This window comes from Balaenoptera physalus (genome assembly GCF_965194825.1).
Source record: "Balaenoptera physalus genome assembly, chromosome: 3".
NCBI lineage: Eukaryota > Metazoa > Chordata > Mammalia > Artiodactyla > Balaenopteridae > Balaenoptera > Balaenoptera physalus.
In genome coordinates this window covers 134,877,306-134,901,821 of record NC_138890.1, presented here as the reverse complement: position 1 = coordinate 134,901,821, position 24,516 = coordinate 134,877,306, and the positions used below count along the sequence as shown (strand labels likewise).

The 24,516-nt window shown below is 36.0% G+C and overlaps 1 protein-coding gene across 3 annotated transcripts in view; it reads left to right on the top strand.

The window, feature by feature from the left end:
• MTREX (Mtr4 exosome RNA helicase) overlaps window positions 1–24,516 on the top strand; it is a 130,985-nt gene that overhangs the window by 4,440 nt on the left and 102,029 nt on the right. The window contains exons 2-5 of one of the 3 annotated variants that reach the window (XM_082457589.1): window positions 1,733–1,867; window positions 3,178–3,244; window positions 6,239–6,301; window positions 7,223–7,335. In XM_082457589.1, coding sequence (XP_082313715.1) covers window positions 1,733–1,867; window positions 3,178–3,244; window positions 6,239–6,301; window positions 7,223–7,335 — 378 coding nt within the window. Of the gene's footprint in view, window positions 1–1,729; window positions 1,868–3,177; window positions 3,245–6,238; window positions 6,302–7,222; window positions 7,336–24,516 lie in introns of those variants that run through there. The other 2 variants (XM_082457588.1, XM_082457590.1) reach the window with 2 other exon arrangements.

Sequence of the window (24,516 nt, the reverse complement as noted above, 5' to 3'; positions counted from 1 at the left end):
TATTCCACTAAATGGGGCGTGAGAGGAATTACATATTTCAGGTTTTGCCAAGCATCAAGGAATAAACTTCATTATGGAAAGGTTATTCAAGCATATAGATCAATACTACTGTTTGTTGAGTCTTTTTTAAAAAAATTTTTCTGTTAAGATAAAACATATTAAAAAAAAGTGCGAAAGTCATGGGACAAATTTTCATAGTGAACACACCAATGTAAGCCCTGTTCAGGACAAAAAAATAGAATATTGCAGAAATCCCTCTTTGTCCCCCAGTAAAGTGACTAACCTGATAACCACATGTGTTAGTTTTTTTTCTGTTTGTAAATATAATGTAAATGGATTCATACAGAATATGTTCTTTTGTTTCTGGCTTTTGCTCAACATTGTTTGTAAAATTCTTAACTGTAGCTCTGGCAGTACCTTTCGAAGTATGATTGAGGTTTGGTGTGGGATCAGAGGAATATTCCCAATTATCTGAAAAGCCTGCTCTTTTTCAACTATAGGAGACTGAATTTTTCTTCACATACTTCAGCCAAAAACTGTATCACAACAAGTTGAATGTAGAGATAGATGAGAGTCCAGCTGCCTTCTATTAAGCCAGACATTAAAGAGACTTGCAAAAATATAAAACAATGCCATTCTTCTCATTAAAATTTTTTTGGGAAAATACTAACTTTTTTTTAGTTTTAATATTTAATATGGTAAACATCAGTAGATAAGACTACATAAACAAAATTCCTTGGAATCCTCAGTAACTTTTAGACTGGAAAATCAAAATCAAAATCTCTCATTTCTGAGATCAGTAATTTTGGAGCCACTGATGTAATATAGTCTACTTTAATTTCCGTTTTCCTGGTAATTAATGGTTCTTGAGCTCCTTTTCGTATGCTTATTGATCATTTGGATATCCTCTTTCGTAAAGTGCCTGTTCTAGTCTTTTGCTCATTTTTTTATTGGGTTATCTTTTTTTTTTTTAATCTGTAGCCGTCACTTCCATTATTTTAGATACATACGCCTTTTGTCAGTTATGTGTGTTTCCTCCCACTTTGTCTTTTCTCTGTACTCTCTTAATGGTACCTTTTGATTTACAGAAACTCTTAGTTTCAATGCAGTCCAATTTAGCAAACTTAGTTTTTGGTTAACAATTTTATGTTCTGTTTAGTAATACCTAAAGATAATTTTCTCATTTTATCTTCTAGAGTCTTTGTTGTTTTTGCGTTTCACAATTAGATCTAATATCCATATTGATTTTTGTGTATAATTGGCATAGGGGTCAGATTGATTTTCCCTATGGTTATCCAATCCACAAAGCACCGTTTATTGTCACTACTTTTGACCAGTGAATCCAACCACATAAAAAAATTTTCTCCCAAATAGTAATATTATGCCATTAGAAAAGCATTAAATGTTTATTGAAAGTGTTCACGTAAATGTCTAATGGTATTTTACAGTTTTTAAGAATATTATATTAGTAGTAGTTACGTTAATGTGAGTTGCAAAATATTTTTAGAACAGAATTTCCAAGAAAATATGAAATGAAAGAGGAGTAGTATTCAGTTTCATAAGTTAAAATAAGAGTATTCTGGGCTTTAGCCACTTTTGATTTGTAATATCTATTTACATGACTTTTTTTGTTAATAGTGTATATTATACATGGGATAATATTTTACGGAGTCACCCTTAAAGTAAGCAGTGCTATTGCAGAATTCATTCTAAACCGTTCACTTTTCAGAAGACGTTTTGATGGTAAATTACAATCTGAGTCAACTAATATTGGAAAAAACAAGAGAGATGCAGACTTCGAGGGCACAGATGAACCCATTTTTGGAAAGAAGCCCAGGGTAGAAGAGTCAATAACTGAAGACTTAAGGTAGTATTTCCATTGTTATAAATGCTAGTAACTCTTAGGTTGGGTGGTTGCCTGAAGTTTTGAAAATTGCTTGTATGTTGTTACTTTATGAAAATATTTGTTGAATTAGAGAAATGAAAATAAATATTCTTTATATATTCATATAAACATATAACTGTAGAACAATTAGGTAAGTTTGGGGAAATGGAAAACAATATAGAAAAGAAAGGCTTTTAATACTTTTGAATCCAATTTTAAGAAAGAATCTTGAAGCCTGATTTTTTTAAAAAGAAGAAATGCCATTTCATTTATTCGTTAATGTCTTAGAAGAGGATCACTGGAAGAGTGGGATAAAAGGAAAGAATAAAACTGACACAATGGAAGGGAATCCTTGAGAAGGAGCATTAGAAGGAATTAGATTTTCACTGTTGCATGTAGCAGTAGAGTGGCTATGAATCTCAAGACTACTGTCAATGAGGGAGACCCATGAATATGTGTGGCTGAAATAGCTGGGTGTTTCTTTGATTTCAAAAGTTGGAACTTTCTAGAAATTAATTCCAATTTCTTAGGTTGACCTGTTTCCTCTCGTAGCGATGGTCATGACTTTGCTTTTCCCTTCTCATTTGCCATATTCTAGGTTGGCACTACAATAAAGAATTTACTCCTATGGTTTTTTGTTGTTGTTGTTGTTGTTTAACCGGTTAGCTGTTGTTGTAGCTAGCAAAAGTAGGTACTATAAATGGTGGTAGATGTATCACTGAAATACTTAAGATGCACTGTTTGTCCAAACTAGTGGAATAGGTTACAAAATAATACTGATAATTTAAAATCATTGTTGCTTATTGTAGTAATTCTTGGGTTTTATCCAAAGTATGGTTATTGATTTAAAGTAAAAAATCAAAAGTACAATCAATAATAGTGGGTCTAGTGCAGAAATACATGTATTTTTCTTCAATTTATCCACAATCATGTCTTTTCAGAGTCTAAACAGAGAACCTAGATGAGTATAACTTAGGATTTTGATGAGAAGAGGGAACACTTCTATAAATTATAGCAACATCTGTATTAGGCTAGTTTATTTTATACTTCCTATCACGTAATGGTTTTTATAAGCAGCTTTGTGTTTTGAAGCAGTGATAATGCTTTTGTAGAGGTACTTTTTATCCAAAATAGTTACTGGAACTAAGCTGACATAATTATTTGAATAATCCATTTGGAGTCTGTTTTGTATTTGTAATAAAAGATGCTAACTCACCATTTTGAATTCCCAGCGTATATAATTCTCAGTAATTTATTTTAATGTAATTTTAACAATTTTTTTTTTTTTTAAGTTTGTCAGACTTGATGCCCAGGGTCAAGGTACAATCAGTTGAAACTGTTGAAGGGTGTACACATGAGGTAAGCACAAACAGTGTATGGTAAGTTGGTGTTTTAAGTGGGATTTTGCTTTGGACTATCTAGTCTGATGATTGACAAGCAGTTTAGCCTTAAGGGCTTTGGAAACAATATGTAGTTTCTGTGCAGTCAGCTTACATAGTCTAGTGGAAGGAGCTGGGGGTTTGTATTCAAACCTGAGCTCAGACACTGACACAGCGCTTTTCCCAACTACAGTCTTGGATAAATTTCTCAACCTCTTTGACATTGTTTTTCTAATTTGTAAGTTTAGAATAATGGGATTTACATCTTGGGGTGGTTGTGAAGATTATGTAAGAAAATTAGGTAAGATACCCAGCACAGAGTAGGGTTTTTTTGTTGGTTTTTTTGTTTTGTTTTTCAGAGTAGGAATTTAGTACATGTTTATTCCCATGCTCCTAAAGTCAAGTAACAGTGACATTTTGCAGGTTCCGTGCTTTTTTGTGTTTTGCTCTGATGACTGATATATTGCAGTTTCATTGTCTGCCACAAGATGGTGGTCACTGATAGCTTGTAGTAACCGTTTATCAGTGAGCATTTATAAAAATATGGGACATAAGGAAACTAACACTAGTTCTTTCTATTAAGCCTTCTGCCTTTACCATGTAACCTTATAAGTTATTACTACAGTTAATTGGGGAATCTTATTAAAGACTTTATCAAATAAGCAGAGTAATTCCAAATTAACAAAAATTGCTTTTGATGTAGATCTGGAACCTTATTTTCTTAAACACCTGTTTTTCTACTTGAAATTTCCTTATGTTCCTTTAGAATAGCACTTAGTTTGGCAGGTATAATATCCATTAGATCATTCATTTAACACTTATATTAGACCCTATTTGATGCTGTGGTCTTAAAAAGATGGGGAAAAAACCTCAAACACACACAAATTTTTCTCTCAAGAGGTCAGAAGTTCTTTCTGTCCTCCTTCATGATTATCCTCAAGCCCTCCATTCTGTTATCTCCTCTCACATTTTTAGCAGGTAACCTTACCTTTTACTTTATATTAGAGGTTTGAAGATACCAAGTTGGAGTCACATCAACTCAAAGGACAAGGCACTGCGTTGTTTAGGCTGAGGAGAGTTGTTCTTGGTTGTATCCTATCCTGCCTCCACAAAGACTTGGATCATTCCATTTTCCCTTGATTGTTTCTGGTGTCTCCTTTTCTCTATTTTCCTTTTCATATCAGCATATGAATATTCAAAGCTTCTCTTTTGTTCTTTGTTGCTTTTTAGCCACTGTGTTGTGTTTCTTCTTCCCCATTGTAGTCATTCATTCAGTACATATCTTTCGGGTGCCAGGTATATTTTATTATTCACTGAATATAGAGATAAACAAAAAAAGTTATGGTCCCTTTCTTTTCAGAGTTGTTATTGAGTGCTCTGCTTAGAAAATCCCTGCTTAACTTCCTAACTTTCCAGTCCTCTTTTAGTCTACTATAGTTAGATTTCTTCTTTCTCCATGTCTTTCAAACTGCTCTGGCAAAAATCACCAATAACTAATTGCTAAGTCTATTTGACTCTTGATTATTCTGTTGGTTTTCTATTTTTCTGACTCCTTAGTCTCTGTAGGCTTCTCTTCTACCTGTCTGTTATAAGTTAGTGTTACCCAGACTGTTTTCAGAGAATAAAAACAAAACTCTGATTCTCATACATGTGAAAACACAATTTGTTGTTACTGCTATTAAATCTCAGAAATGTTAAAATCTAAATTGCTTTGTGTTAATGTTTTTTGTTCATGTCATAGCAAGTATCAGGAGAGATGTGAGGGAGGTGAACCAAGTAACCAGGTATGGCCCCGCAGGTTGATCATACCTTGATGAGGGTCACACCATGATTTAGGGTCTAGTCTTCAGATTTTCAGATTCCGAAATTTGATTTTGTCAGTGCGCCGGAGGTTGTGCTCTTTGGATAGAATCACTTTCATCATACTCATGGTATGGTATAACAAAAGAAGGACATTCCCTTAAATTAATGGATAAGTAGTCCTCTTATTGTCAAACTACCTAGGAGTCAGAAACTACTTAGAAGTTTCTTGGCGTCATAATAAAGGGGAATATGTAGTCTCAAGGGGAAGACTGATGAAGACTATTCCTGTCCCCGGAAGGGTTCATTCATTAATAAAAACAACTCAAATTAATCCTTTCGTAATGTGTGCTGGATAAACTACCAAATTCTACCCCTTTATAGATTCTATTTAGAGTTTCACATTGCTTCTAACACAGTTATTATACTGGGTATTGTTCATTGAGTTTCATAATTTATCGTTTCACTTAATTACAGTCAGGTTCTAGTTATTCCTTTTTGAAACACTACACACATCATCTTGATTGTAATAGAATTGCAGATTTACCAACAATCTCTCAATATTTCTAAGACAGCTAATCTTACCTCATACTTGTTTGTTGAAATTTTGCTCTTAGAAATTATTTCTAACTTCTGTGTGTACCGTACTTTGCCCTTGTTGATTATTTATACATTAATTCGCTTACGTATTGGGAATTTAGATATATTGTGAACTGCTCTCCAGATCTTAATCTTCACTGGAGGAAAATTAGTTTCCTGTTGCAGGGAATAATACCATTTTATTCCACATAGTTTTCTTTCATATAGTGGCATCCCTTTTTTATGTCCATTCTGCTTTTTTGAGCATTCATTAATGTCAGGAAGTACATTAGATATAGAAAATACAAAGATAGCTGAGATAGATCCTAGACCTTAATAAACAGTTTCTTTTGTGAGATAGACTTAAGTGCTTTTAATTAGATTACTATCAGATAAACACTAATAGAAGTTTTTTGAATGTTGTAGCTTTTGCATTTTGACTTTTTCTCAAAGGTGGTTATTTAATTTTACAGTGTCTAAGACTGTCAGAAACACTTTAGTTCATCACCTTTATTTTTCAAACCATCATTGATTAAGGAGTGTTGAATGCATCAATTCTCGAATAGTAAATTGATTTTTTTTTTTTTAACATCAGGTTGCACTTCCTGCAGATGAAGATTATCTACCACTTAAACCTCGCGTTGGAAAAGCTGCAAAGGTTTGTACTTTGGGCAGTACGGTTTGTACAGTTTTGTGAGTCTGTTTTCCTAAAAATCTTAAAGATAAACTTTTAAATGAGATTCTTACACTTCCCAGTGTGTGTGTATATATGTATATACACACATGTATATGTACAAACTAAGAAGCCGCCACCTGAAGTCAAATATGGTGAGAACCAAATCAATAACCATGCTGAAAACCAAGTATCATGTGATAAGATTTTTAAAAATTAAAATAATTCTCAACCTTTTTAATGAATCTAATGAAAAGTACTGATCTTTCTCTAGAAAAAAATGCATATGTACAATCAGTTTTGCATATAGTTTTGGGAGTTGAACAAGCTTCTAATGAAACTTAAACTCTATTGCTGATAGTAAATGGATTTTGAAACCCTGATAGATGGTGAAAGAGTAATATAAATTTTCCAAGTCATTTTCTTAAGTAAAAAAGGCAGTATGGTGGGGTAAACATGAACTCTTCAAGTCTAATAGATATATTATTCTGCCTTTGCTGAATGAACTTCATTGAGGCCTTGCCTTTTCAGAGCCTCAGAGTTCCCATCTGTGAAAAGAAATTATACTTACATTAGGGGTTGCTGTGAAGATTAGTATGTGGAAAATGTGTTGCACAGTGCCCACCATAAAGCATGTTCTTGATAAATGGTAATGATTATTGTGTTGTAATTAATATATATGTAAACATATAATAATTGAAAGATCAGATAGTAGAAATAACTTCTATGCTGTCTGGTTAAAGTTTTTTTTTTAATTCTTCCTAATTTTCTCTAGTGGGTGGCATATTTCCCATATAGACTCATAAAGAAATGCTCCCAGAATGCTTCTAGGGGTAGCGTCTCTTGGTTTTAAGTGTACTATGATGTGTCTAGGTGTCTTCATACAGATACTAATTTTTTTTATAGGAATACCCATTCATTCTTGATGCTTTTCAAAGAGAAGCCATTCAGTGTGTTGATAATAATCAGTCTGTTCTAGTATCTGCACATACATCAGCAGGAAAAACTGTATGCGCTGAGTGAGTAGCTTTCTTTTTAAATGGAATTTTAGGACTGTTAATATTTGCTTTATACTTTAGGTGCTCCTATGTTGGGTGCATAAATATTTACAAATATTATATCCTCCTGTTGGACTCACCCCTTTATCATTATGTAATGCCCTTCTTTGTCTCTTGTTACAGTCTTAGTTTTATTTTTTATTTATTTATTTATTGTTATAAATTTATTTGTTTATTTTTGGCTGCATTGGGTCTTCGTTGCTGCATGTGGGCTTTCTCTAGTTGCTGCAGGCGGGGGCTGCTCTTCCTTGCGGTGCGCGGGCTTCTCATTGCGGTGGCTTCTCTTGTTGCAGAGCACAGTCTCTAGGTGCCTGGGCTGCAGTAGTTGTGGCTCATCGGCTCTAGAGAGCAGGCTCAGTAGTTGTGGCGCATGGGCTTAGTTGCTCTGTGGCATGTGGGATCTTCCCAGACCAGGGCTCGAACCCATGTTCCCTGCATTGGCAGGCGGATTCTTAACCACTGCACCACCAGGGAAGTCCTTACAGTCTTAGTTTTAAAGTCTATTTTGTTTTACATAAGTGTAGCTACCACAACGTTCTTTTGGTTTCTATTTGCATGGAATATCTTTTTCCATCCCTTCACTTTCAGTCTGTGTGTCCTTATATCTGAAGTGAGTCTCCTATAGGCAGCATATAGCTGCAACTTCTTTTTTTATCCATTCAGCCACTCTCTTTTGATTGGAGAATTCGTCTATTTACATTTTATTATTGATAGTTGTGTACTTACTGCCATTTTGTTAATTGTTTTCTGGCTGTTTTGTAGTTTGTCTCTGTTCCTTTCTTCTCTTGCTCACTTTCTAGTTTTAAAATGAAATTTTAAAATAACTGTTTTTTACTGTACTCTTTAAAAGTTTAAATTTTTTCTATTTGATTTCTGTAAATTTAGACTCTTACCTTTATTTCATTTCTTCTATTTACTTTGGGTTTCATTTGCTCTTCTTGTTCTAGTTTTTTAAAGGAGGAAAGGTGAGATCCTTGATTTCAGACCTTTTTCTAATACAGACATTTCGTGCTGTAAATTTCCCTTCAGTCATGAATATGTATTATGATTCACTAATGCTATGTTCATTTTTTGTGCATTTCATTTCAGGTCTTTTCTAATGCTCTATCTTCAGATTCATTAATCTTTGCTTGTTCATTATCTAATCTGTCCTTAATCCTATTCAGTGCATTTTTTTCATCTCGGACATTATAGTTTTCTTTCCTGGAAGTTCATTTTTGTGTGTGTTTGTTTTCCATGTGTCTACTTAACTTTCCTCCAGCTTTTTGAGCATACAGAATACAGTTTAAAAACTGTTTAAATGTTTTTGTGACTATTACTTTCATTTGTGTTACTCCCTGATCTGTTTTAATTAATTGACTTTTCCCTTCATTATAGGTCAGTATTTTCCTACTGCTTTGCATACGGCTCTGATGGGATGTTTGGCTGTTTTTTAATTTCATCACTGACTTTTGGCAGTTTAATTATGATGTGACTTTACATAATTCTTCTCATGTTTCTTATGCTTGAATTTATTGGGCTTCTCAAATCATGGGTTTATTAGTTTTCATCAGATTTGGGAAAATTTCAGCCATTTTTTATGTCAAATAGTCCCCTTCTAGTAATCTTAGGACTTCAGTTAAACTTAGGTTGACTTTAAGTTGTCTCAGAGCCTAGTGACACTCTTATTTATTATTTTTTTTTGGTGTTTATTCTCTGTGTTTCATTTTGGACAGCTCTTAAATGGCTTTAACTTTATTCATCTTTTTTTCTGCAATGTCAAATATGCTTTTAATCCTACCAACTTTATTTCATCTTAGATTTAGATTTTTTTTTGCTGAAAGTTTGGTTTGGGTCTTTTAATATTTTCCATATTTCTTCCAAACATGCTGTTTTATTTTTTCTCAATTTTCTTGAATATACGGAATATAGTTATACTATAGTAACTTTCACTGTCCTTGTTTACTATTTTATATTTTCTGTCTCATTTTTGGATGCCTTTTTACTTATTTATTTTTACTCATATTATAGGTTGTATTTGCCTGGTTCTTTGCTTACCTGATTATTTTTTAATGCCTGCCGGGACATTGTGAATTTTACCTCCTTGGGTGATGAATATTTTTGCATTTCTATTCACATCTTTTTTTCTTTTTTTAACATCTTTATTGGAGTATAATTGCTTTACAATGGTTTGTTAGTTTCTGCTTTATAACAAAGTGAATCAGCTATACATACACATATATCCCCATATCTCCTCCCTCTTGCATCTCCCTCCCATCCTCCCTATCCTACCCCTCTAGGTGGTCACAAAGCACCGAGCTGATCTCCCTGTGCTATGTGGCTGCTTCCCACTAGCTATGTATTTTATATTTGGTAGTGTATATATGTCCATGCCACTCTCTCACCTTGTCCCACCTTACCTTGCCCCTCTCCATGTCCTCAAGTCCATTCTCTACATCTGCATCTTTATTCCTGTCCTGTCCCTAGGCTCCTGAGAAGCATTTTTGGTTTTTGTTTTGTTTTTTGTTTTTGTTTTGTTTTTTAAATACATTTATTTATTTTTGGCTGCATGGGGTCTTTGTTGCTGTGCGTGGGCTTTCTCTGGTTGTGGCGAGAGGGGGCTACTCTTCGTTGCGATGCACGGGCTTCTCATTGCGGTGGCTTCTCTTGTGGAGCATGGGCTCTAGGCATGCAGGCTTCAGTAGTTATGGCACCCGGGCTCAGTAGTTGTGGCTCATGGGCTTAGTTGCTCTGTGGCATGTGGGATCTGCCCGGACCAGTGCTCGAATCAGTGTCCCCTGCATTGGTAGGCAGATTCTTAACCACTGTGCCACCAGGGAAGCCCCCATTTTTGTTTTTTTCTAGATTCCATATATATGTGTTAGCATACGGTATTTGGTGTTCTCTTTCTGACTTAACTTCACTCTGTATGACAGACTCTAGGTCCATCCACCTCATTACAAATAACTCAATATAGTTTTTTTTTATGGCTGAGTAATATTCCATTGTATATATGTGTCACATCTTCTTTATCCATTCATTTGTCGGTGAACACTTAGGTTGCTTCCATGTCCTGGCTTTGTAAATAGAGCTGCAGTGAACATTGTGGTACATGACTCTTTTTGCATTATGGTTTTCTCAGGGTATATGCCCAGTAGTGGGAATGCTGGGTCGTATGGTAGTTTTATTTTTACTTTTGTAAGGAACCTCTATACTGTTCTCCATAGTGGCTATATCAATTTACATTCCCACCAATGGTGCAAGAGGGTTCCCTTTTCTCCACACCCTCTCCAGCATTTATTGTTTGTAGATTTTTTGATGATGGCCATTCTGACTGGTGTGAGGTGATATCTCATTGTAGTTTTGATTTGCATTTCTCTAATGATTAGTGATGTTGAGCATCCTTTCAAGTGTTTGTTGGCAATCTGTATATCTTTGGAGAAATGTCTATTTAGCTCTTCTGCCCATTTTTGGATTGGGTTGTTTGTTTTTTTGACACTGAGCTGCATGAGCTGCTTGTAAATTTTGGAGATTAATCCTTTGTCAGTTTCTTGGTTTGCAAATATTTTCTCCCATTCTGAGGGTTGTCTTTTCGTCTTGTTTATGGTTTCCTTTGCTGTGTAAAAGCTTTTAAGTTTCATTAGGTCCCATTTTTTTGTTGTTTTTATTTCCGTTTCTCTAGGAGGTGGGTCAAAAAGGATCTTGCTGTGATTTATGTCATAGAGTGTTCTGCCTATGTTTTCCTCTAAGAGTTATAGAGTGTCTGGCCTTACATTTAGGTCTTTAATCCATTTTGAGTTTATTTCTGTGTTTGGTTTTAGGGAGTGTTCTAATTTCATTCTTTTACATGTAGCTGTCAAGTTTTCCCATCACAACTTACTGAAGAGGCTGTCTTTTCTCCATTGTATATTCTTGCCATCTTTATCAAAAATAAGGTGACCATATGTGCGTGGGTTTATCTCTGGTCTTTCTATCCTGTTCCATAGATGTATGTTTCTGTTTTTGTGTCAGTACCATACTGTTTTGATTACTGTAGCTTTGTAGTATAGCCAGAAGTCAGGGAGCCTGATTCCTCCAGCTCCGTATTTCATTCTCAAGATTGCTTTGGCTATTCGGGGTCTTCAGTGTTTCCATACAAATTTTGAAATTTTGTTCTAGTTCTGTGAAAAATGCCAGTGGTAGTTTGATAGGGATTGCATTGAATCTGTAGATTGTTTGGGTAGTATAGTCATTTTCACAATGTTGATTCTTCCAATCTAAGAACATGGTATATCTCTCCATCTGTTTGTATCATGTTTTAATTTCTTTCATCAGTGTCTTATAGTTTTCTGCATACAGGTCTTTTGTCTCCTTAGGTAGGTTTATTCCTAGGTGTTTTTTTCTTTTTGTTGCAATGGTAAATGGGAGTGTTGCCTTAGTTTCTCTTTCAGATTTTTCATCCTTAGTGTATAGGAATGCAAGAGATTTCCTTGCATTAATTTTGTATCCTGCTACTTTAACAAATTCATTGATTAGCTCTAGTAGTTTTCTGGTAGCATCTTTAGGATTCTCTGTGTATAGTATCATGTGACCTGCAAACAGTGACAGCTTTACTTCTACTTTTCTGATTTGGATTCCTTTTATTTCTTGGATTCTTTATTTCTTTGGATTGCTTTTATAGTGGTGAGTGTCGGCACCCTTGTCTTGTTCCTCATCTTAGTGGAAATGGTTTCAGTTTTTCACCATTGAGGACGATGTTGGCTGTGGGTTTGTCATATATAGCCTTTATTATGTTGAGATAAGTTCCCTCTATGCCTACCTTCTGGAGAGTTTTTATCATAAATGGGTGTTGAATTTTGTCAAAAGCGTTTTCTGAATCTATTGAGATGATCATAAAGTTTTTATTCAATTTGTCAATATGGTGTATTACATTGATTGATTTGCGTATATTGAAGAATCCTTGCATTCCTGGGATAAACCTCACTTGATCATGGTGTATGATCCTTTTAATGTGCTGTTGGATTCTGTTTGCTAGTATTTTGTTGAGGATTTTTGCATCTGTGTTCATCAGTGATATTGGCCTGTAGTTTTCTTTCTTTGTGACATCTTTGTCTGGTTTTGGTATCAGGGTGATGGTGGCCTCGTAGAACGATTTGGAGAGTGTTCCTCCCTCTGCTATATTTTGGAAGAGTTTGTGGAGGATAGGTATTAGCTCTTCTCTAAATGTTTGATAGAATTTGCCTGTGAAGCCATCTGGTCCTGGACTTTTTGTTTGCTGGAAGATTTTTAATCACAGCCTCAATTTCAGTGCTTGTGGTTGATATGTTTATATTTTCTATTTCTTCCTGGTTCAGTCACAGAAGGTTGTGCTTTTCTAAGAATTTGTCCATTTTTTCCATGTTGTCCATTTTATTGGCATGTAGTTGCTTATAGTGATCTCTCATGATCCTGTGTATCTGTACAGTGTCAGTTGTTACTTTTCCTTTTTCATTTCTAATTCTATTGATTTGAGTCTTCTCCCTTTTTTTTCTTGATGAGTCTGACTAATGGTTTATCAATTTTGTTTATATTCTCAAAGAACCAGCTTTTAGTTTTATTGATCTTTGCTATTGTTTCCTTCATTTCTTTTTCATTTATTTCTTTTTTTTTTTAAATTTTTTAATTTATTATTTATTTATTATTTTTATTTTTGGCTGTGTTGGGTCTTCGTTTCTGTGTGAGGGCTTTCTCTAGTTGCGGCGAGTGGGGGCCACTCTTCATCGCGGTGCGTGGGCCTCTCACTGTCGCGGCCTCTCTTTGTTGCGGAGCACAGGCTCTAGACGCTCAGGCTCAGTAGTTGTGGCTCACGGGCCCAGTTGCTCCACGTCATGTGGGATCTTCCCAGACCAGGGCTCGAACCCGTGTCCCCTGCATTGGCAGGCAGATTCTCAACCACTGCGCCACCAGGGAAGCCCTTTCATTTATTTCTGATCTGATCTTTATGATTTCTTTCCTTCTGCTAACTTTGGGGTTTTTTTGTTCTTCTTTCTCTAATTGCTTTAGGTGTAAGGTTAGGTTGTTTATTTGAGATGTTTCTTGTTTCTTCAGGTAGGATTTTAGTGCTATAAACTTCCCTCTTAGACCTGCTTTTGCTGCATCCCATAGGTTTTGGGTCATTGTGTTTTCATTGTCATTTGTTTCTAGGTATTTTTTGATTTCCTCTTTGATTTCTTCAGTGATCGCTTAGTTATTAACTAGTGTATTGTTTAGCCTCCATGTGTTTGTAATTTTTACAGGTATTTTCCTGTAATTGATATCTAGTCTCATAGCATTGTGGTCGGAAAAAATACTTGATACGATTTCAATTTTCTTAAATTTACCAAGGCTTGATTTGTGACCCAAGATATGATCTATCCTGGAAAATGTTCCGTGAGCACTTGAGAAGAAAGTTTATTCTGTTGTTTTGAATGGAATGTCCTATAAATATCAATTAAGTCCATCTTGTTTAATGTATCATTTAAAGCTTGTGTTTCCTTATTTATTTTCATTTTGGATGATCTGTCCAGTGGTGAAAGTGTGGTGTTAAAAGTCCCCTACTATGATTGTGTTACTGTCGATTTCCCCTTTTATGGCTGTTAGCATTTGCCTTAGGTATTGAGGTGCTCCTATTTTGGGTGCATGAATATTTATAATTGTTATATCTTCTTCTTGGAATCCCGTGATCGTTATGTAAAGTCCTTCTTTGTCTCTTGTAACATTCTTTGTTTTAAAGTCTATTTTGTCTGATATGAGAATTGCTACTTCAGCTTTCTTTTGATTTCCGTTTGCTTAGAATATCTTTTTCCATCCCCTCACTTTCAGTCTGTTTTTGTCCCTAAGTCTGAAGTGGGTCTCTTGTAGACAGCATATGTATGGGTCTTGTTTTTGTATCCATTCAGCCAGTCTGTGTCTTTTGGTTGGAGCATTTAATCCATTTACATTTAAGGTAGTTATTGATATGTATGTTCCTATTACCATTTTCTTAATTGTTTGGGGTTTGTTATTGTAGGTCTTTTCCTTCTCTTGTGTTTCCTGCCTAGAGAAGTTCCTTTAGCATTTGTTGTAAAGCTGGTTTGGTGGTGCTGAATTCTCTTAGCTTTTGCTTGTCTGTAAAAGTTTTAATTTCTCTGTCGAATCTGAATGAGATCCTTGCTGGGTAGAGTAATTTTGGTTCTAGGTTTTTCCCTTTCATCACTTTAAATATGTCCTGCCACTCCCTTCTGGCTTGCCTAGTTTCTGCTGAAAGATCAGTTGTTAACCTTATGGGGATTCCTTTGTATGTTATTTGTTGTTTTTCCCTAGCTGCCTTTTATATTTTTTCTTTGTATTTAATTTTTGGTAGTTTGAATAATATGTGTCTTGGCGTGTTTCTCCTTGGATATATCCTGTATGGGGCTCTCTGCGCTTCCTGGACTTGATTATTTCCTTTCCCATGTTAGGGAAGATTTCAACTGTTATCTCTTTACATATTTTCTCAGTCCTTTTCTTTTTCTCTTCTTCTTCTGGGACCCCTATAATTCGAATGTTGGTGCGTTTAATGTTGTCCCAGAGGTCTCTGAGACTGTCCTCAATTCTTTTCATTCTTTTTTCTTTATTCTGCTCTTCAGTAGCTATTTCCACTATTTTATCTTCCAGGTCACTTATCCGTTTTTCTGCCTCAGTTATTCTGCTATTGCTTCCTTCTAGAGAATTTTTAATTTCATTTATTGTGTTGTTCATCATTGTTTGTTTGCTCTTTAGTTCTTCTAGGTTCTTGTTAAACCTTTCTTATATTTTCTCCATTCTATTTCCAAGGTTTTGGATCATCTTTACTATCATTATTCTGAATTCTTTTTCAGGTAGATTGCTTGTTTCCTCTTCATTTGTTTGGTCTGGTGGGTTGTTACCTTGCTCCTTCATCTGCTGTGTGTTTCTCTGTATTCTCATTGTGGTTAACTTACTGTGTTTGGGGTTTCCTTTTCCTAGGCTGCAGGTTCATAGTTCCCGTTGCTTTTGGTGTCTGCCCCCAGTGGCTAAGGTTGCTTCAATGGGTTTTGTAGGCTTCCTGGTGGATGGGACTAGTTCCTGTGTTCTGCTGGATGAGGCTGGATCTTGTCTTTCTGGTGGGCACGTCCATGTCCGATGGTGTGTTTTGGGGTGTCTGTGACCTTATTATTTTAGGCAGCCTTTCTGCTAGTGAGTGGGGTTGTGTTCCTGTCTTGCTAGTTGTTTGGCATAGGGTGTCCAGCACTGTAGCTTGGGTCGTTCAGTGGAGCTGGCTCTTGGCGTTGAGATGGAGATCTCTGAGAGATTTTTGCCGTTCGATATGATGTGGAGCTGGGAGGTCTCTGGTGGACCAATGTCCTGAACTCGGCTCTCCCACCTCAGAGGCACTGGCCTGACAGCCGGCCAGAGCACCAAGATCCTGTCATACACACAGCTCAGAATAAAAGGGAGAAGAAAGGAAAGAAAGTAAGAAAAAAGAAAGTTTTTAAAATAAAAAATAATTATTAAAAATAAAAAAATTTACAAGTAATAAAAAACAAGAGAAGGAAAGAAGAGAGCAACCAAACCAAAAAAGAAATCCACCAGTGATAAAAAGCACTAAAAACTATACTAAAAGGAAAGAACAAAAAAATAAGCGTGCATACAGAACCCTAGGACAAATGATAAAAGCAAAGCTATATAGACAAAATACGCACAGAAGCATTCACATACACACTCACAAAAAGAGATAAAGGAAAAATATATATATATTTTTGCTCCCAAAGTCCACCGCCTCAATTTGGGATTATTCTTTGTCTATTCAGGTATTCCACAGATGCAGGGTGCATCAAGTTGATTGTGGAGATTTAATCCACTGCTCCTGAGGCTGCTGGGAGAGATTTCCCTTTCTTTTCTTTGTTCACACAGCTCCTGGGGTTCAGCTTTGGATTGGCCCTGCCTCTGCATGTGGGTCGCCTGAGGGCATCTGTTCTTCGCTCAGACAGGATGGGGTTAAAGGAGCAACTGATTTGGGGCTGTGGCTCACTCAGGCCAGGGGGAGGGAGGGGTATGGATGAGGGGCTATCCTGCGGCGGGAGAGGCCAGCATGACATTGCACCAGCCTGAGGCGTGCCGTGCGTTCTCCCAGGGAAGTTGTCCCTGGATCATGGGACCCTGGCAGTGGCGGGCTGCACAGTCTTCCGGGAGGGGAGGTGTGGATAGTGACCTGTGTTTGCACACAGGCTTCTTGGTGGCTGCAGTAGCAGCCTTAGCATCTCATGCCCATTTCTGGGGTCCGCGGCTCACGCCCGTCTCTGGAGCTCGTTTAGACGGTGCTCTGAGTCCCCTCTCCTCGCGCACCAGGAAACAAAGACGCAAGAAAAAGTCTCTTGTCTCTTCGGTAGCTCCATACTTTTTCCCGGACTCCCTCCCAGCTAGCTGTGGCATGCTAGCCCCCTTCAGGCTGTGTTCACACAGCCAACCCCAGTCCTCTCCCTGGGATCTGACCTCTGATGCCAGAGCCTCAGCTCCCAGCCCCTACCTGCCCCAGCGGGTGAGCAGAGAAGCCTCTCAGGCTGGTGAGTGCTGGTCAGCACTGATCCTCTGTGGGAATCCTTCCGCTGCCCTCTGCACCCCTGTTGCTGTGCTCTCCTCCATGGCTCCGAAGCTTCCCCCCGCCCACCCCCCATCTCTGCCAGTGAAGGGGCTTCCTAGTGTGTGGAAACTTTTCCTCCTTCACAGCTCCCTCCCACTGGTGCAGGTCCTGTCCCTATTCTTTTGTCTCTTGTTTTTTCTTTTGCTCTACACAGGTACGTGGGGAGTCTCTTGCCTTTTGGGAAGTCTGAGGTCTTCTGCCAGCGTTGAGTAGGTTTCTGTAGGAGTTGTTCCACATGGTAGATGTATTTCTGATGTATTTGTGGAGAGGAAGGTGATCTCCACATCTTACTCTTCCACCATCTTGAACGTCCCTTTCTATTAACATCTTGAGCTTTGTTCTGGGGTATAGTTTCTTGGAAAAAAATGTAATCCTTTCAGGGCTTGTTTTTATGATGAGTTTAGGCAGGACTAGAGTAGTATTCAGTCTAGGGCTAATTTTCTCCACTATTTAATATATTTCTTGGTATTCTAGCTAGTACCTTGTGAATTATAAGTTTTTCCACCATGACCAATGAGAACCTGAATAACTCCCAGCCCTGTGAAGATCTGGTTATTTTTAGCTCTGCTTCATTTGGTTGGTTTCCCCCTGGCTTTGGGTTGTTGCCTAACACTTATTCACTGATTATTACTTACTTGAAAACACAGGAGTGCTCAGCAGATGTTCAGAGCTTTCCCTCTGTCCAGCTGTCTCTTCTCTGGTTATTTTCCACTGCAGTGTAGCTGCCATGGCCTCCCCAGGCTCCCACCTCTGTCTGCTTAACTTAGGGAAACCTCTAGGGTCCATCTCCTGGAACTGTGACTTGGAAACTCTGTGGACAATAATCTGGAATTACCTCATTTCCTTCCACCTTCTCCAGGATTACTATGCTTTTTATTCAGTGTCTGAAATCATTGTTTCATATATTTTGTCATGTTTTGTAGTTGTTTCAGGTGGATAGGTAAAGCGAGTCCTTGTTAGTCCGTGTTGCAAGTAAGTATTTTCTACATTATTTTTAATGTGTGTTCTCTACTACTGCAGTAGTTAGATAATTTTGTAAATAAATATGCATATATTGCCTGTGTTTTAAATTTTTTGATAGGTATCTTTTCTTCTAAACTGTATTTAAAGGCCACAGTTCTGGAGTCTTGCTACTCAAAGTATGGTCCTGCACCAGATACATGAGTATCAGCTACAGACTTATTAGGCAGAATCTCAGGACCCACCCCAAAACTACTGAGTCATAATCTGCATTTTAACAAGATCACCAGGTGATGCATATGTCCATTAAAGTTTGAGAGGAACTGGGCTATTCTGAAAGTGGATTGTGCTCTTTCACGTGGATGGGATTTTGCAATCTGTTGTAGATAGGCTTTTGTGGGTTAACTTTTTTTTCCTTCATATGTGCTGCTGTCACTACTATCTAGTTCGTGAACACCTTCACCATGGCAAAAAGAAACCAGGTACACATTAATCAGTCGTTCCGCATTTCCTTAGCCCCAGTTCCTTTCAGCCACCAGTCTGCTTTCTGTTTGTATGACTTTACCTTTTCTGGGCATTTCATATAAATAGAATCATACAATACATGGCCTTTTGTTTCTGTTTTATTTCACTAAGCATAATGATTTTAAGGTTCATCTGTGTTGTAGTATACATCAGAGTCGAATTGCATTTTATGACTGATTAATTGTGTGGTATTAATATACCACATTTTGTTTATCCATTCATCAATTTATGGGATATATGAGTATTCGCAGTTTTTTGGCTATTATGAATGATGCTGTTGGAAACATTTATGTACAAGTTTTTGTTTGAACACATGGTTTTACTTCTCTTCAGTATATACCTTGGAATGGAATTACTGGGTCATGTTTAATTCCATGTTTAACTTTTTGAGGAACCACCAAACTGTTTTCCACACAGCTGCATCATTTTATTTTCCCGGCATCATTTTATGAGGGCTTCAATTTCTCCATATCCTTGCCAACACTTGTTACTACCTTTTTTTAAAAATTGATTATATAGTAAATTTATTTTATGATTGTTTTAAATAAAAACTTTTTTAATGTGGATTTTCAGCATAATACAAGTTAGTCAGAATAATGCAAAGCATTTTTAAAGGTGAACTAATTAGGTTTCTGAAAAGAATTCCAGAAAGAAAAAAAGCACAATGATGTTACTTATTTCTAGACAAGATTAAGGTTCTCTGGGTATTAGTATAATCCTATATTATGTGCATTGTTTCTAGATTCTGATCATGTGAAGTTTATTATTTTTAAATTATTTTTTCTTCCAGTTTTATTGAGATACAATTGACATGTAGCACAGTGTAAGTTTAAGGTTTGCAGCATAATGATTTAACTTACATGCATCATAAAATGATTATCATAATAAGTTTGGTGAACATCCATCATTTCATATAGATACAGAATTAAAGAAATAGAAAAATTTTTTTTTCTTGTGATGAGAAAGAACTCTTAGGATTTACTCTTTTAACAACTTTTTTATGTAATCTTCAGCAGTGTTAATGATATTTATTGTATTGTACATTACATCCCTATTACTTATAACTGGAAGTTTCTACCTTTTGGCCATCTTCATCCCAAGCCACCCCCCCACCCCCGCCCCGACCTGTGGTAACCATAGATCTGATCTCTTTTTCTGTAAGTTTATTTTGAAATGTAATTGACCTGTAACACTATGTTAGTTCCTATTACACAGCATAGTGATTTGATAATTCTATACATTTCAAAGTGGTCACCACAATAAGTCTGGTTACAATATGTCACCATAAAAAGATATTATGTAGTTATTAGACTATATTCCCCATACTGTGTGTTGCATTCCCATGACTCATATATTTTGCAACTGGAAGTTTTTACCTCTTAATCTCCCTTACCTATTTCTTTCCTCTCCTCACCATTCTCCCCTCTGGTGACTACCTGTTGGTTTTCTGTTTCTATAACTGTTTCTATTTTGTTGTGTTTGTTCATTTGTTTTTTAGATTCCACATACAAGTGAAATCATACAGTATTTGTCTTTCTCTGTCTGACTTATTTCACTTAGCACAATACCCTCTAGGTCCATCTATGTTGTTGCAAATGGCAAGATTTCATTTTTTATGGTTTAGTAATATTCCATTGGATATGCATATACCACATCTTTATCCATTCATTTATTGATGGGCACTTGGGCACAGGGGTTCCCTTTTGTCCTCATCCTCACCAACACTTGTTTCTTGCCTCTTTGATATAGCCATTCTGTCAGGTGTGAGGTGACATCTCATTGTGGTTTTGATTTGCATTTCCTTAATGACTGATGATATTGAACATTTTTTCATGTGCTCTTTGGCCTTTTTATGTCTTTGGAGATACATCTGCTTAAGTCTTTTTTTACTTGTTCATTGGGTTGTTGGTCTTATTGAATTGTGGTAGTTGTTTTGTATTCTGATACTAGTTCCTTGTCAGATATATGATTTGCAAAACTTTTCTGTCATTCTGTAGGTCATCTTTTCACTTTCTTGAGTGTCCTTTCAGGTACAGATGTCTTTAATTTGACAAAGTGCAGTTCATCTGTTTTCTTTTGTTGCTTGTGTCATTTTTAAGAAACCGTTTCCTAATCAAGGTGACGAAGATTTACACCTATATTTTCTTCTAAGAGTTTTGTAATTTTAGCTATTATATTAGGTCTTTGATCCATTTTGAGGGTTTTTTATTTTTGTAGGTCCAACTTCATTGTTTTGCATATGGATATCCAGTTGCCTCAGAATTTGTTGAAAGACTGTTTTTTCCCCTCAGTCTTGGCATCTTTTCGAAAATCAATTTGAGTTTGCAGGTTAACTATTAATAATTTATAATATATTTTATTTCTTCATTATGGAGAAATTACAGCTTTCCTATTGAGCAACTGAATTAGGTATTCTTAACAGTGATCACCTAAAGAGTAAAGAAGATCATAGAGGAAGAAAACTTAAAAATGGCTCCAGTCTCCCTATTCATCATTGCCTTTACCTTGGCATAATGGTGGATATATTTCATGAGTTCTGGAATATTGTCCTTTGGGATAGTCAGGGCCTATCTGGTTATTGTATATTAGTCTTTCCAGACCTTGGCTTAGATGTAACTCAAAATTTTTCTCTTTGCAGGGGAGTTAGACAAGTGAAGCTTTGGATCTTAAGTTATCATTCTAATGGCATCAGCCAATTGCAGATTAGTCTTGATCTGTTTCTGAGATTCAAACACATTATGGTCAGGTACTGCCCTAGTTTTGTCCAGTGGAGTAGGACTAATTTTTTTATTGGTCCACTTTTCAGAAGGTGCTGAAGTCAGAAGTTAGTTTCCTCCTAAGGCACAAATATAGAAGAGGTTTGACTATTTTTAGTTCAGTTATTTTATCTCACTTAGAAAAGTGTACAGTAGTTTGGTGCATTATCCATTTAAAGGCAACATATATAGTCATTAGAATTCTGGGCATTAGTGTAACTTTGCTTTCATTTTTCATACAAAAGCAGACTGATTTTCAGTATGGGAAATTTTCATGTATATGCTGAAACCTGCTCTCATACTCTGGGTTAGGAGAACATAAAGAGATGTTTAAGAAATTCACCAGGTTTATAGACACTTTTGAAAACCTGGTGAGGACTGCTGTGGAAACCAGTCTGGTACTTATTCAAAAAGTTAAATGTAGAATTACTATATGACTCAGTAATTCCACTCCTAGGTATATTACTGCAAAGAATTGAAAACAGATACACAGATACTTATACATGAATGTTCATAGCAGCACTATTCACAGTAGTGAAAAGATAGAAACAACCTAGAAGTCCATCAGTTGATGAATAGATAAATAAATCTGGTTTATCTGTACAATGAAATATTATCCAGCTGTAACAGCAGTGAAGTACTGATACATGCTACAGTGTGGGTGAACCTCAGAAACATGCTGAGTAAAAGAAGCCAGATTCAGTAGGTATGATTCCATTTGTGTGAAATATCCCATATGACTTCATTTATGTGAAATATCTCAGGTAAATTCCTAGAGACAGAAAGATTGGTGGAGGCCAGGGGATGTTGAGAGGAGGGGAGCAAAAAGTAACTGCCTAATGGGTATGGGGTTTTTGGAAGGATGAGAATTATGTTTCAGAATCAGGTAGAGGTGGTGGTTGCACAACATAGTGAATGTACTAAATGCCACTGAATTGTACACTTTAAAATGGTTAATTTTATGTTGTATGAATTTTATCTCAATTAAAAAAATGTGATGAGGTATGTATTTGTATGTACATACCATATTTTATAATTTCAGGGAGTGGTTCATGGATCTCAGATAAAGATTTCCCCTAGGGATTCAAGGACTTAAGGTAAACTCCAGCTTTAGCTGGTAACTGTAGCAAGTATAATATTTTATTTATAAATCTGGTGCTAGGGTTAACATTTTGATACCAGATTATCTATGTAATTAAGTAGTTTTCTGGCCCTGATGGTTTTTTATTTTATGTAAAGCTTTTTTTAAAAGCTTTATTATTATATAATTTAAATATTATTAAACTCACCCATTTAAAGTATACAGTTCAGTGAGTTTTAATAAATTTGTACGGTTGTGCAACCGTCTCCAGTTTTAGACTTCCATACATACAGTTTTGTTATGTGTGTTTGCTTTCAACCTACTCCCACCTCCAACCCTAGGCAAACACTCATCAGCTTTGTCTAAATAGTTTTGCCTTTTCTAGAAGTTTCATGTAAATGAAATCATGTAATGTGGAGTCTTTTGTGTCTTTTTTTTTTTCGCTGTTTAGAATAACATTTTTGAGGTTCATTCATGCTGCATATATCACTAGTTCATTTCTTTTTATTTATAAGTAGTATTACATTTTATGGATACCTGACATTTTATTTACCTATTCAGTTGATAGACATTTGAGTTGTTTTGTGTTTTTGATCATTTTGAGTAGTTCTGATATAAACATTCATGTACAAGTCTGTGTGTGGACATGTTTTTATTTCTCTTGGGTAGTACCTGTAATTGCTGGGTTTTATGGCAAATATATATTTAACTGTTCAGTAAATTGCCAGACTGTTTTCCAAAGTGGCTGTACCATTTTGTATTCCTACCAATAATGGATGAGGGTGCCAGTTTCTCTATGTCCTTACCACCTCTTGTCATTATCTTTTTTGATTATACCTATTTTAGTGGGTATATAGTACTGTCTCATAGTGGTTTTGAATTTCTACGATGACTAAAAATGTTAAGTATCAATTTCCTGTGCTTATCTTAAATGAAATATCCGTTTGTATATCTTAAATGAAGTATCTATTTCAGTCTTTCGCTGATTTTTAAAATTGAGATGTTGGTCTTACTGCATCATAAATAATTCTTTAAACTATCTTAATGGTATCTTTTGTAGAACAAAAGATTTTTATTTTGATGTTCAGCTCAGTTTTTTCTTTTCTGGATTGATTGATTATGCTTTTGATGTCAATCCTTAAGACATTTTTGCCTATCCCAATATCACAAATATTTTCTCTTATATTTTCTTTTTGAAGTTTATAGTATTAGCTCTTCCACTTAGAGCTATGATTTCCTTTGAATTAATTTTTATGTATGATGTGAGGTAAAGGTGGGGTTTAAATTAATCTTTTTGTATGTGGATAATTGTTCTAGTTGAAAAACTGTTATTTTTCCACTAAATTACCTTTGAATTGAATTGACTATTGAATTCCTAGTGAATTGACTATAAATGTATGGATTTGGTTTTGGACTTCCTATTCTGTTGATCTCTGTGTGTATCCTTATACCAGTACCACACTATCTTGATTATTGTAACCTTAAAGTCAGTATTGAATTTAGGTAATTAGAGTCCTCTAACATCAGTCTTTCTGAAAATTGTTTGGGCTCCTCTAGGTCCTTTGCATTCTTCAATAAAATTTTAAGATTAGTTTGTTAATTTCTACCAAAAAAGACTACTTGCATAGGGATTGTGTTGAATTTATAATTTGGGGAGAATTTTCATCTTAACATTATTATAGACTCTTCCAGTCCGTGAGCATGGTATATTTCTTCATTATTCACATCTTCTTTGATATCCCTCAGCAGTATTTTGTAGTTTCAGTGTACAGGTCTTACATTTTCATAAATCTCTTTCTAAGTATTTTATTGCTTCATGCTATTGCAAATGGCATTCTTTCTTAAGTTCATATTTGTATTGTTAATGACTTGTATACTAAAGTACAGTTTATTTTATTAAACATGTTTATTGGAGTATAATTGCTTTACAATGGTGTGTTAGTTTCTGCTTTATAACAAAGTGAATCAGCTATACATATATCCCCATATCTCCTCCCTCTTGCATCTCCCTCCCACCCTCCCTATCCCATCCCTCTAGGTGGTCACAAAGCACGGAGCTGATCTCCCTGTGCTATGTGGCTGCTTCCCACTAGTTACCTGTTTTACATTTGGTAGTGTATATGTGTGCATTCCACTCTCTTCGTCCCAGCTTACCCTTCCCCCCTGCCCCACACCGTGTCCTCAAGTCCATTCTCTACGTCTGTGTATTTATTCCTGTCCTGCCC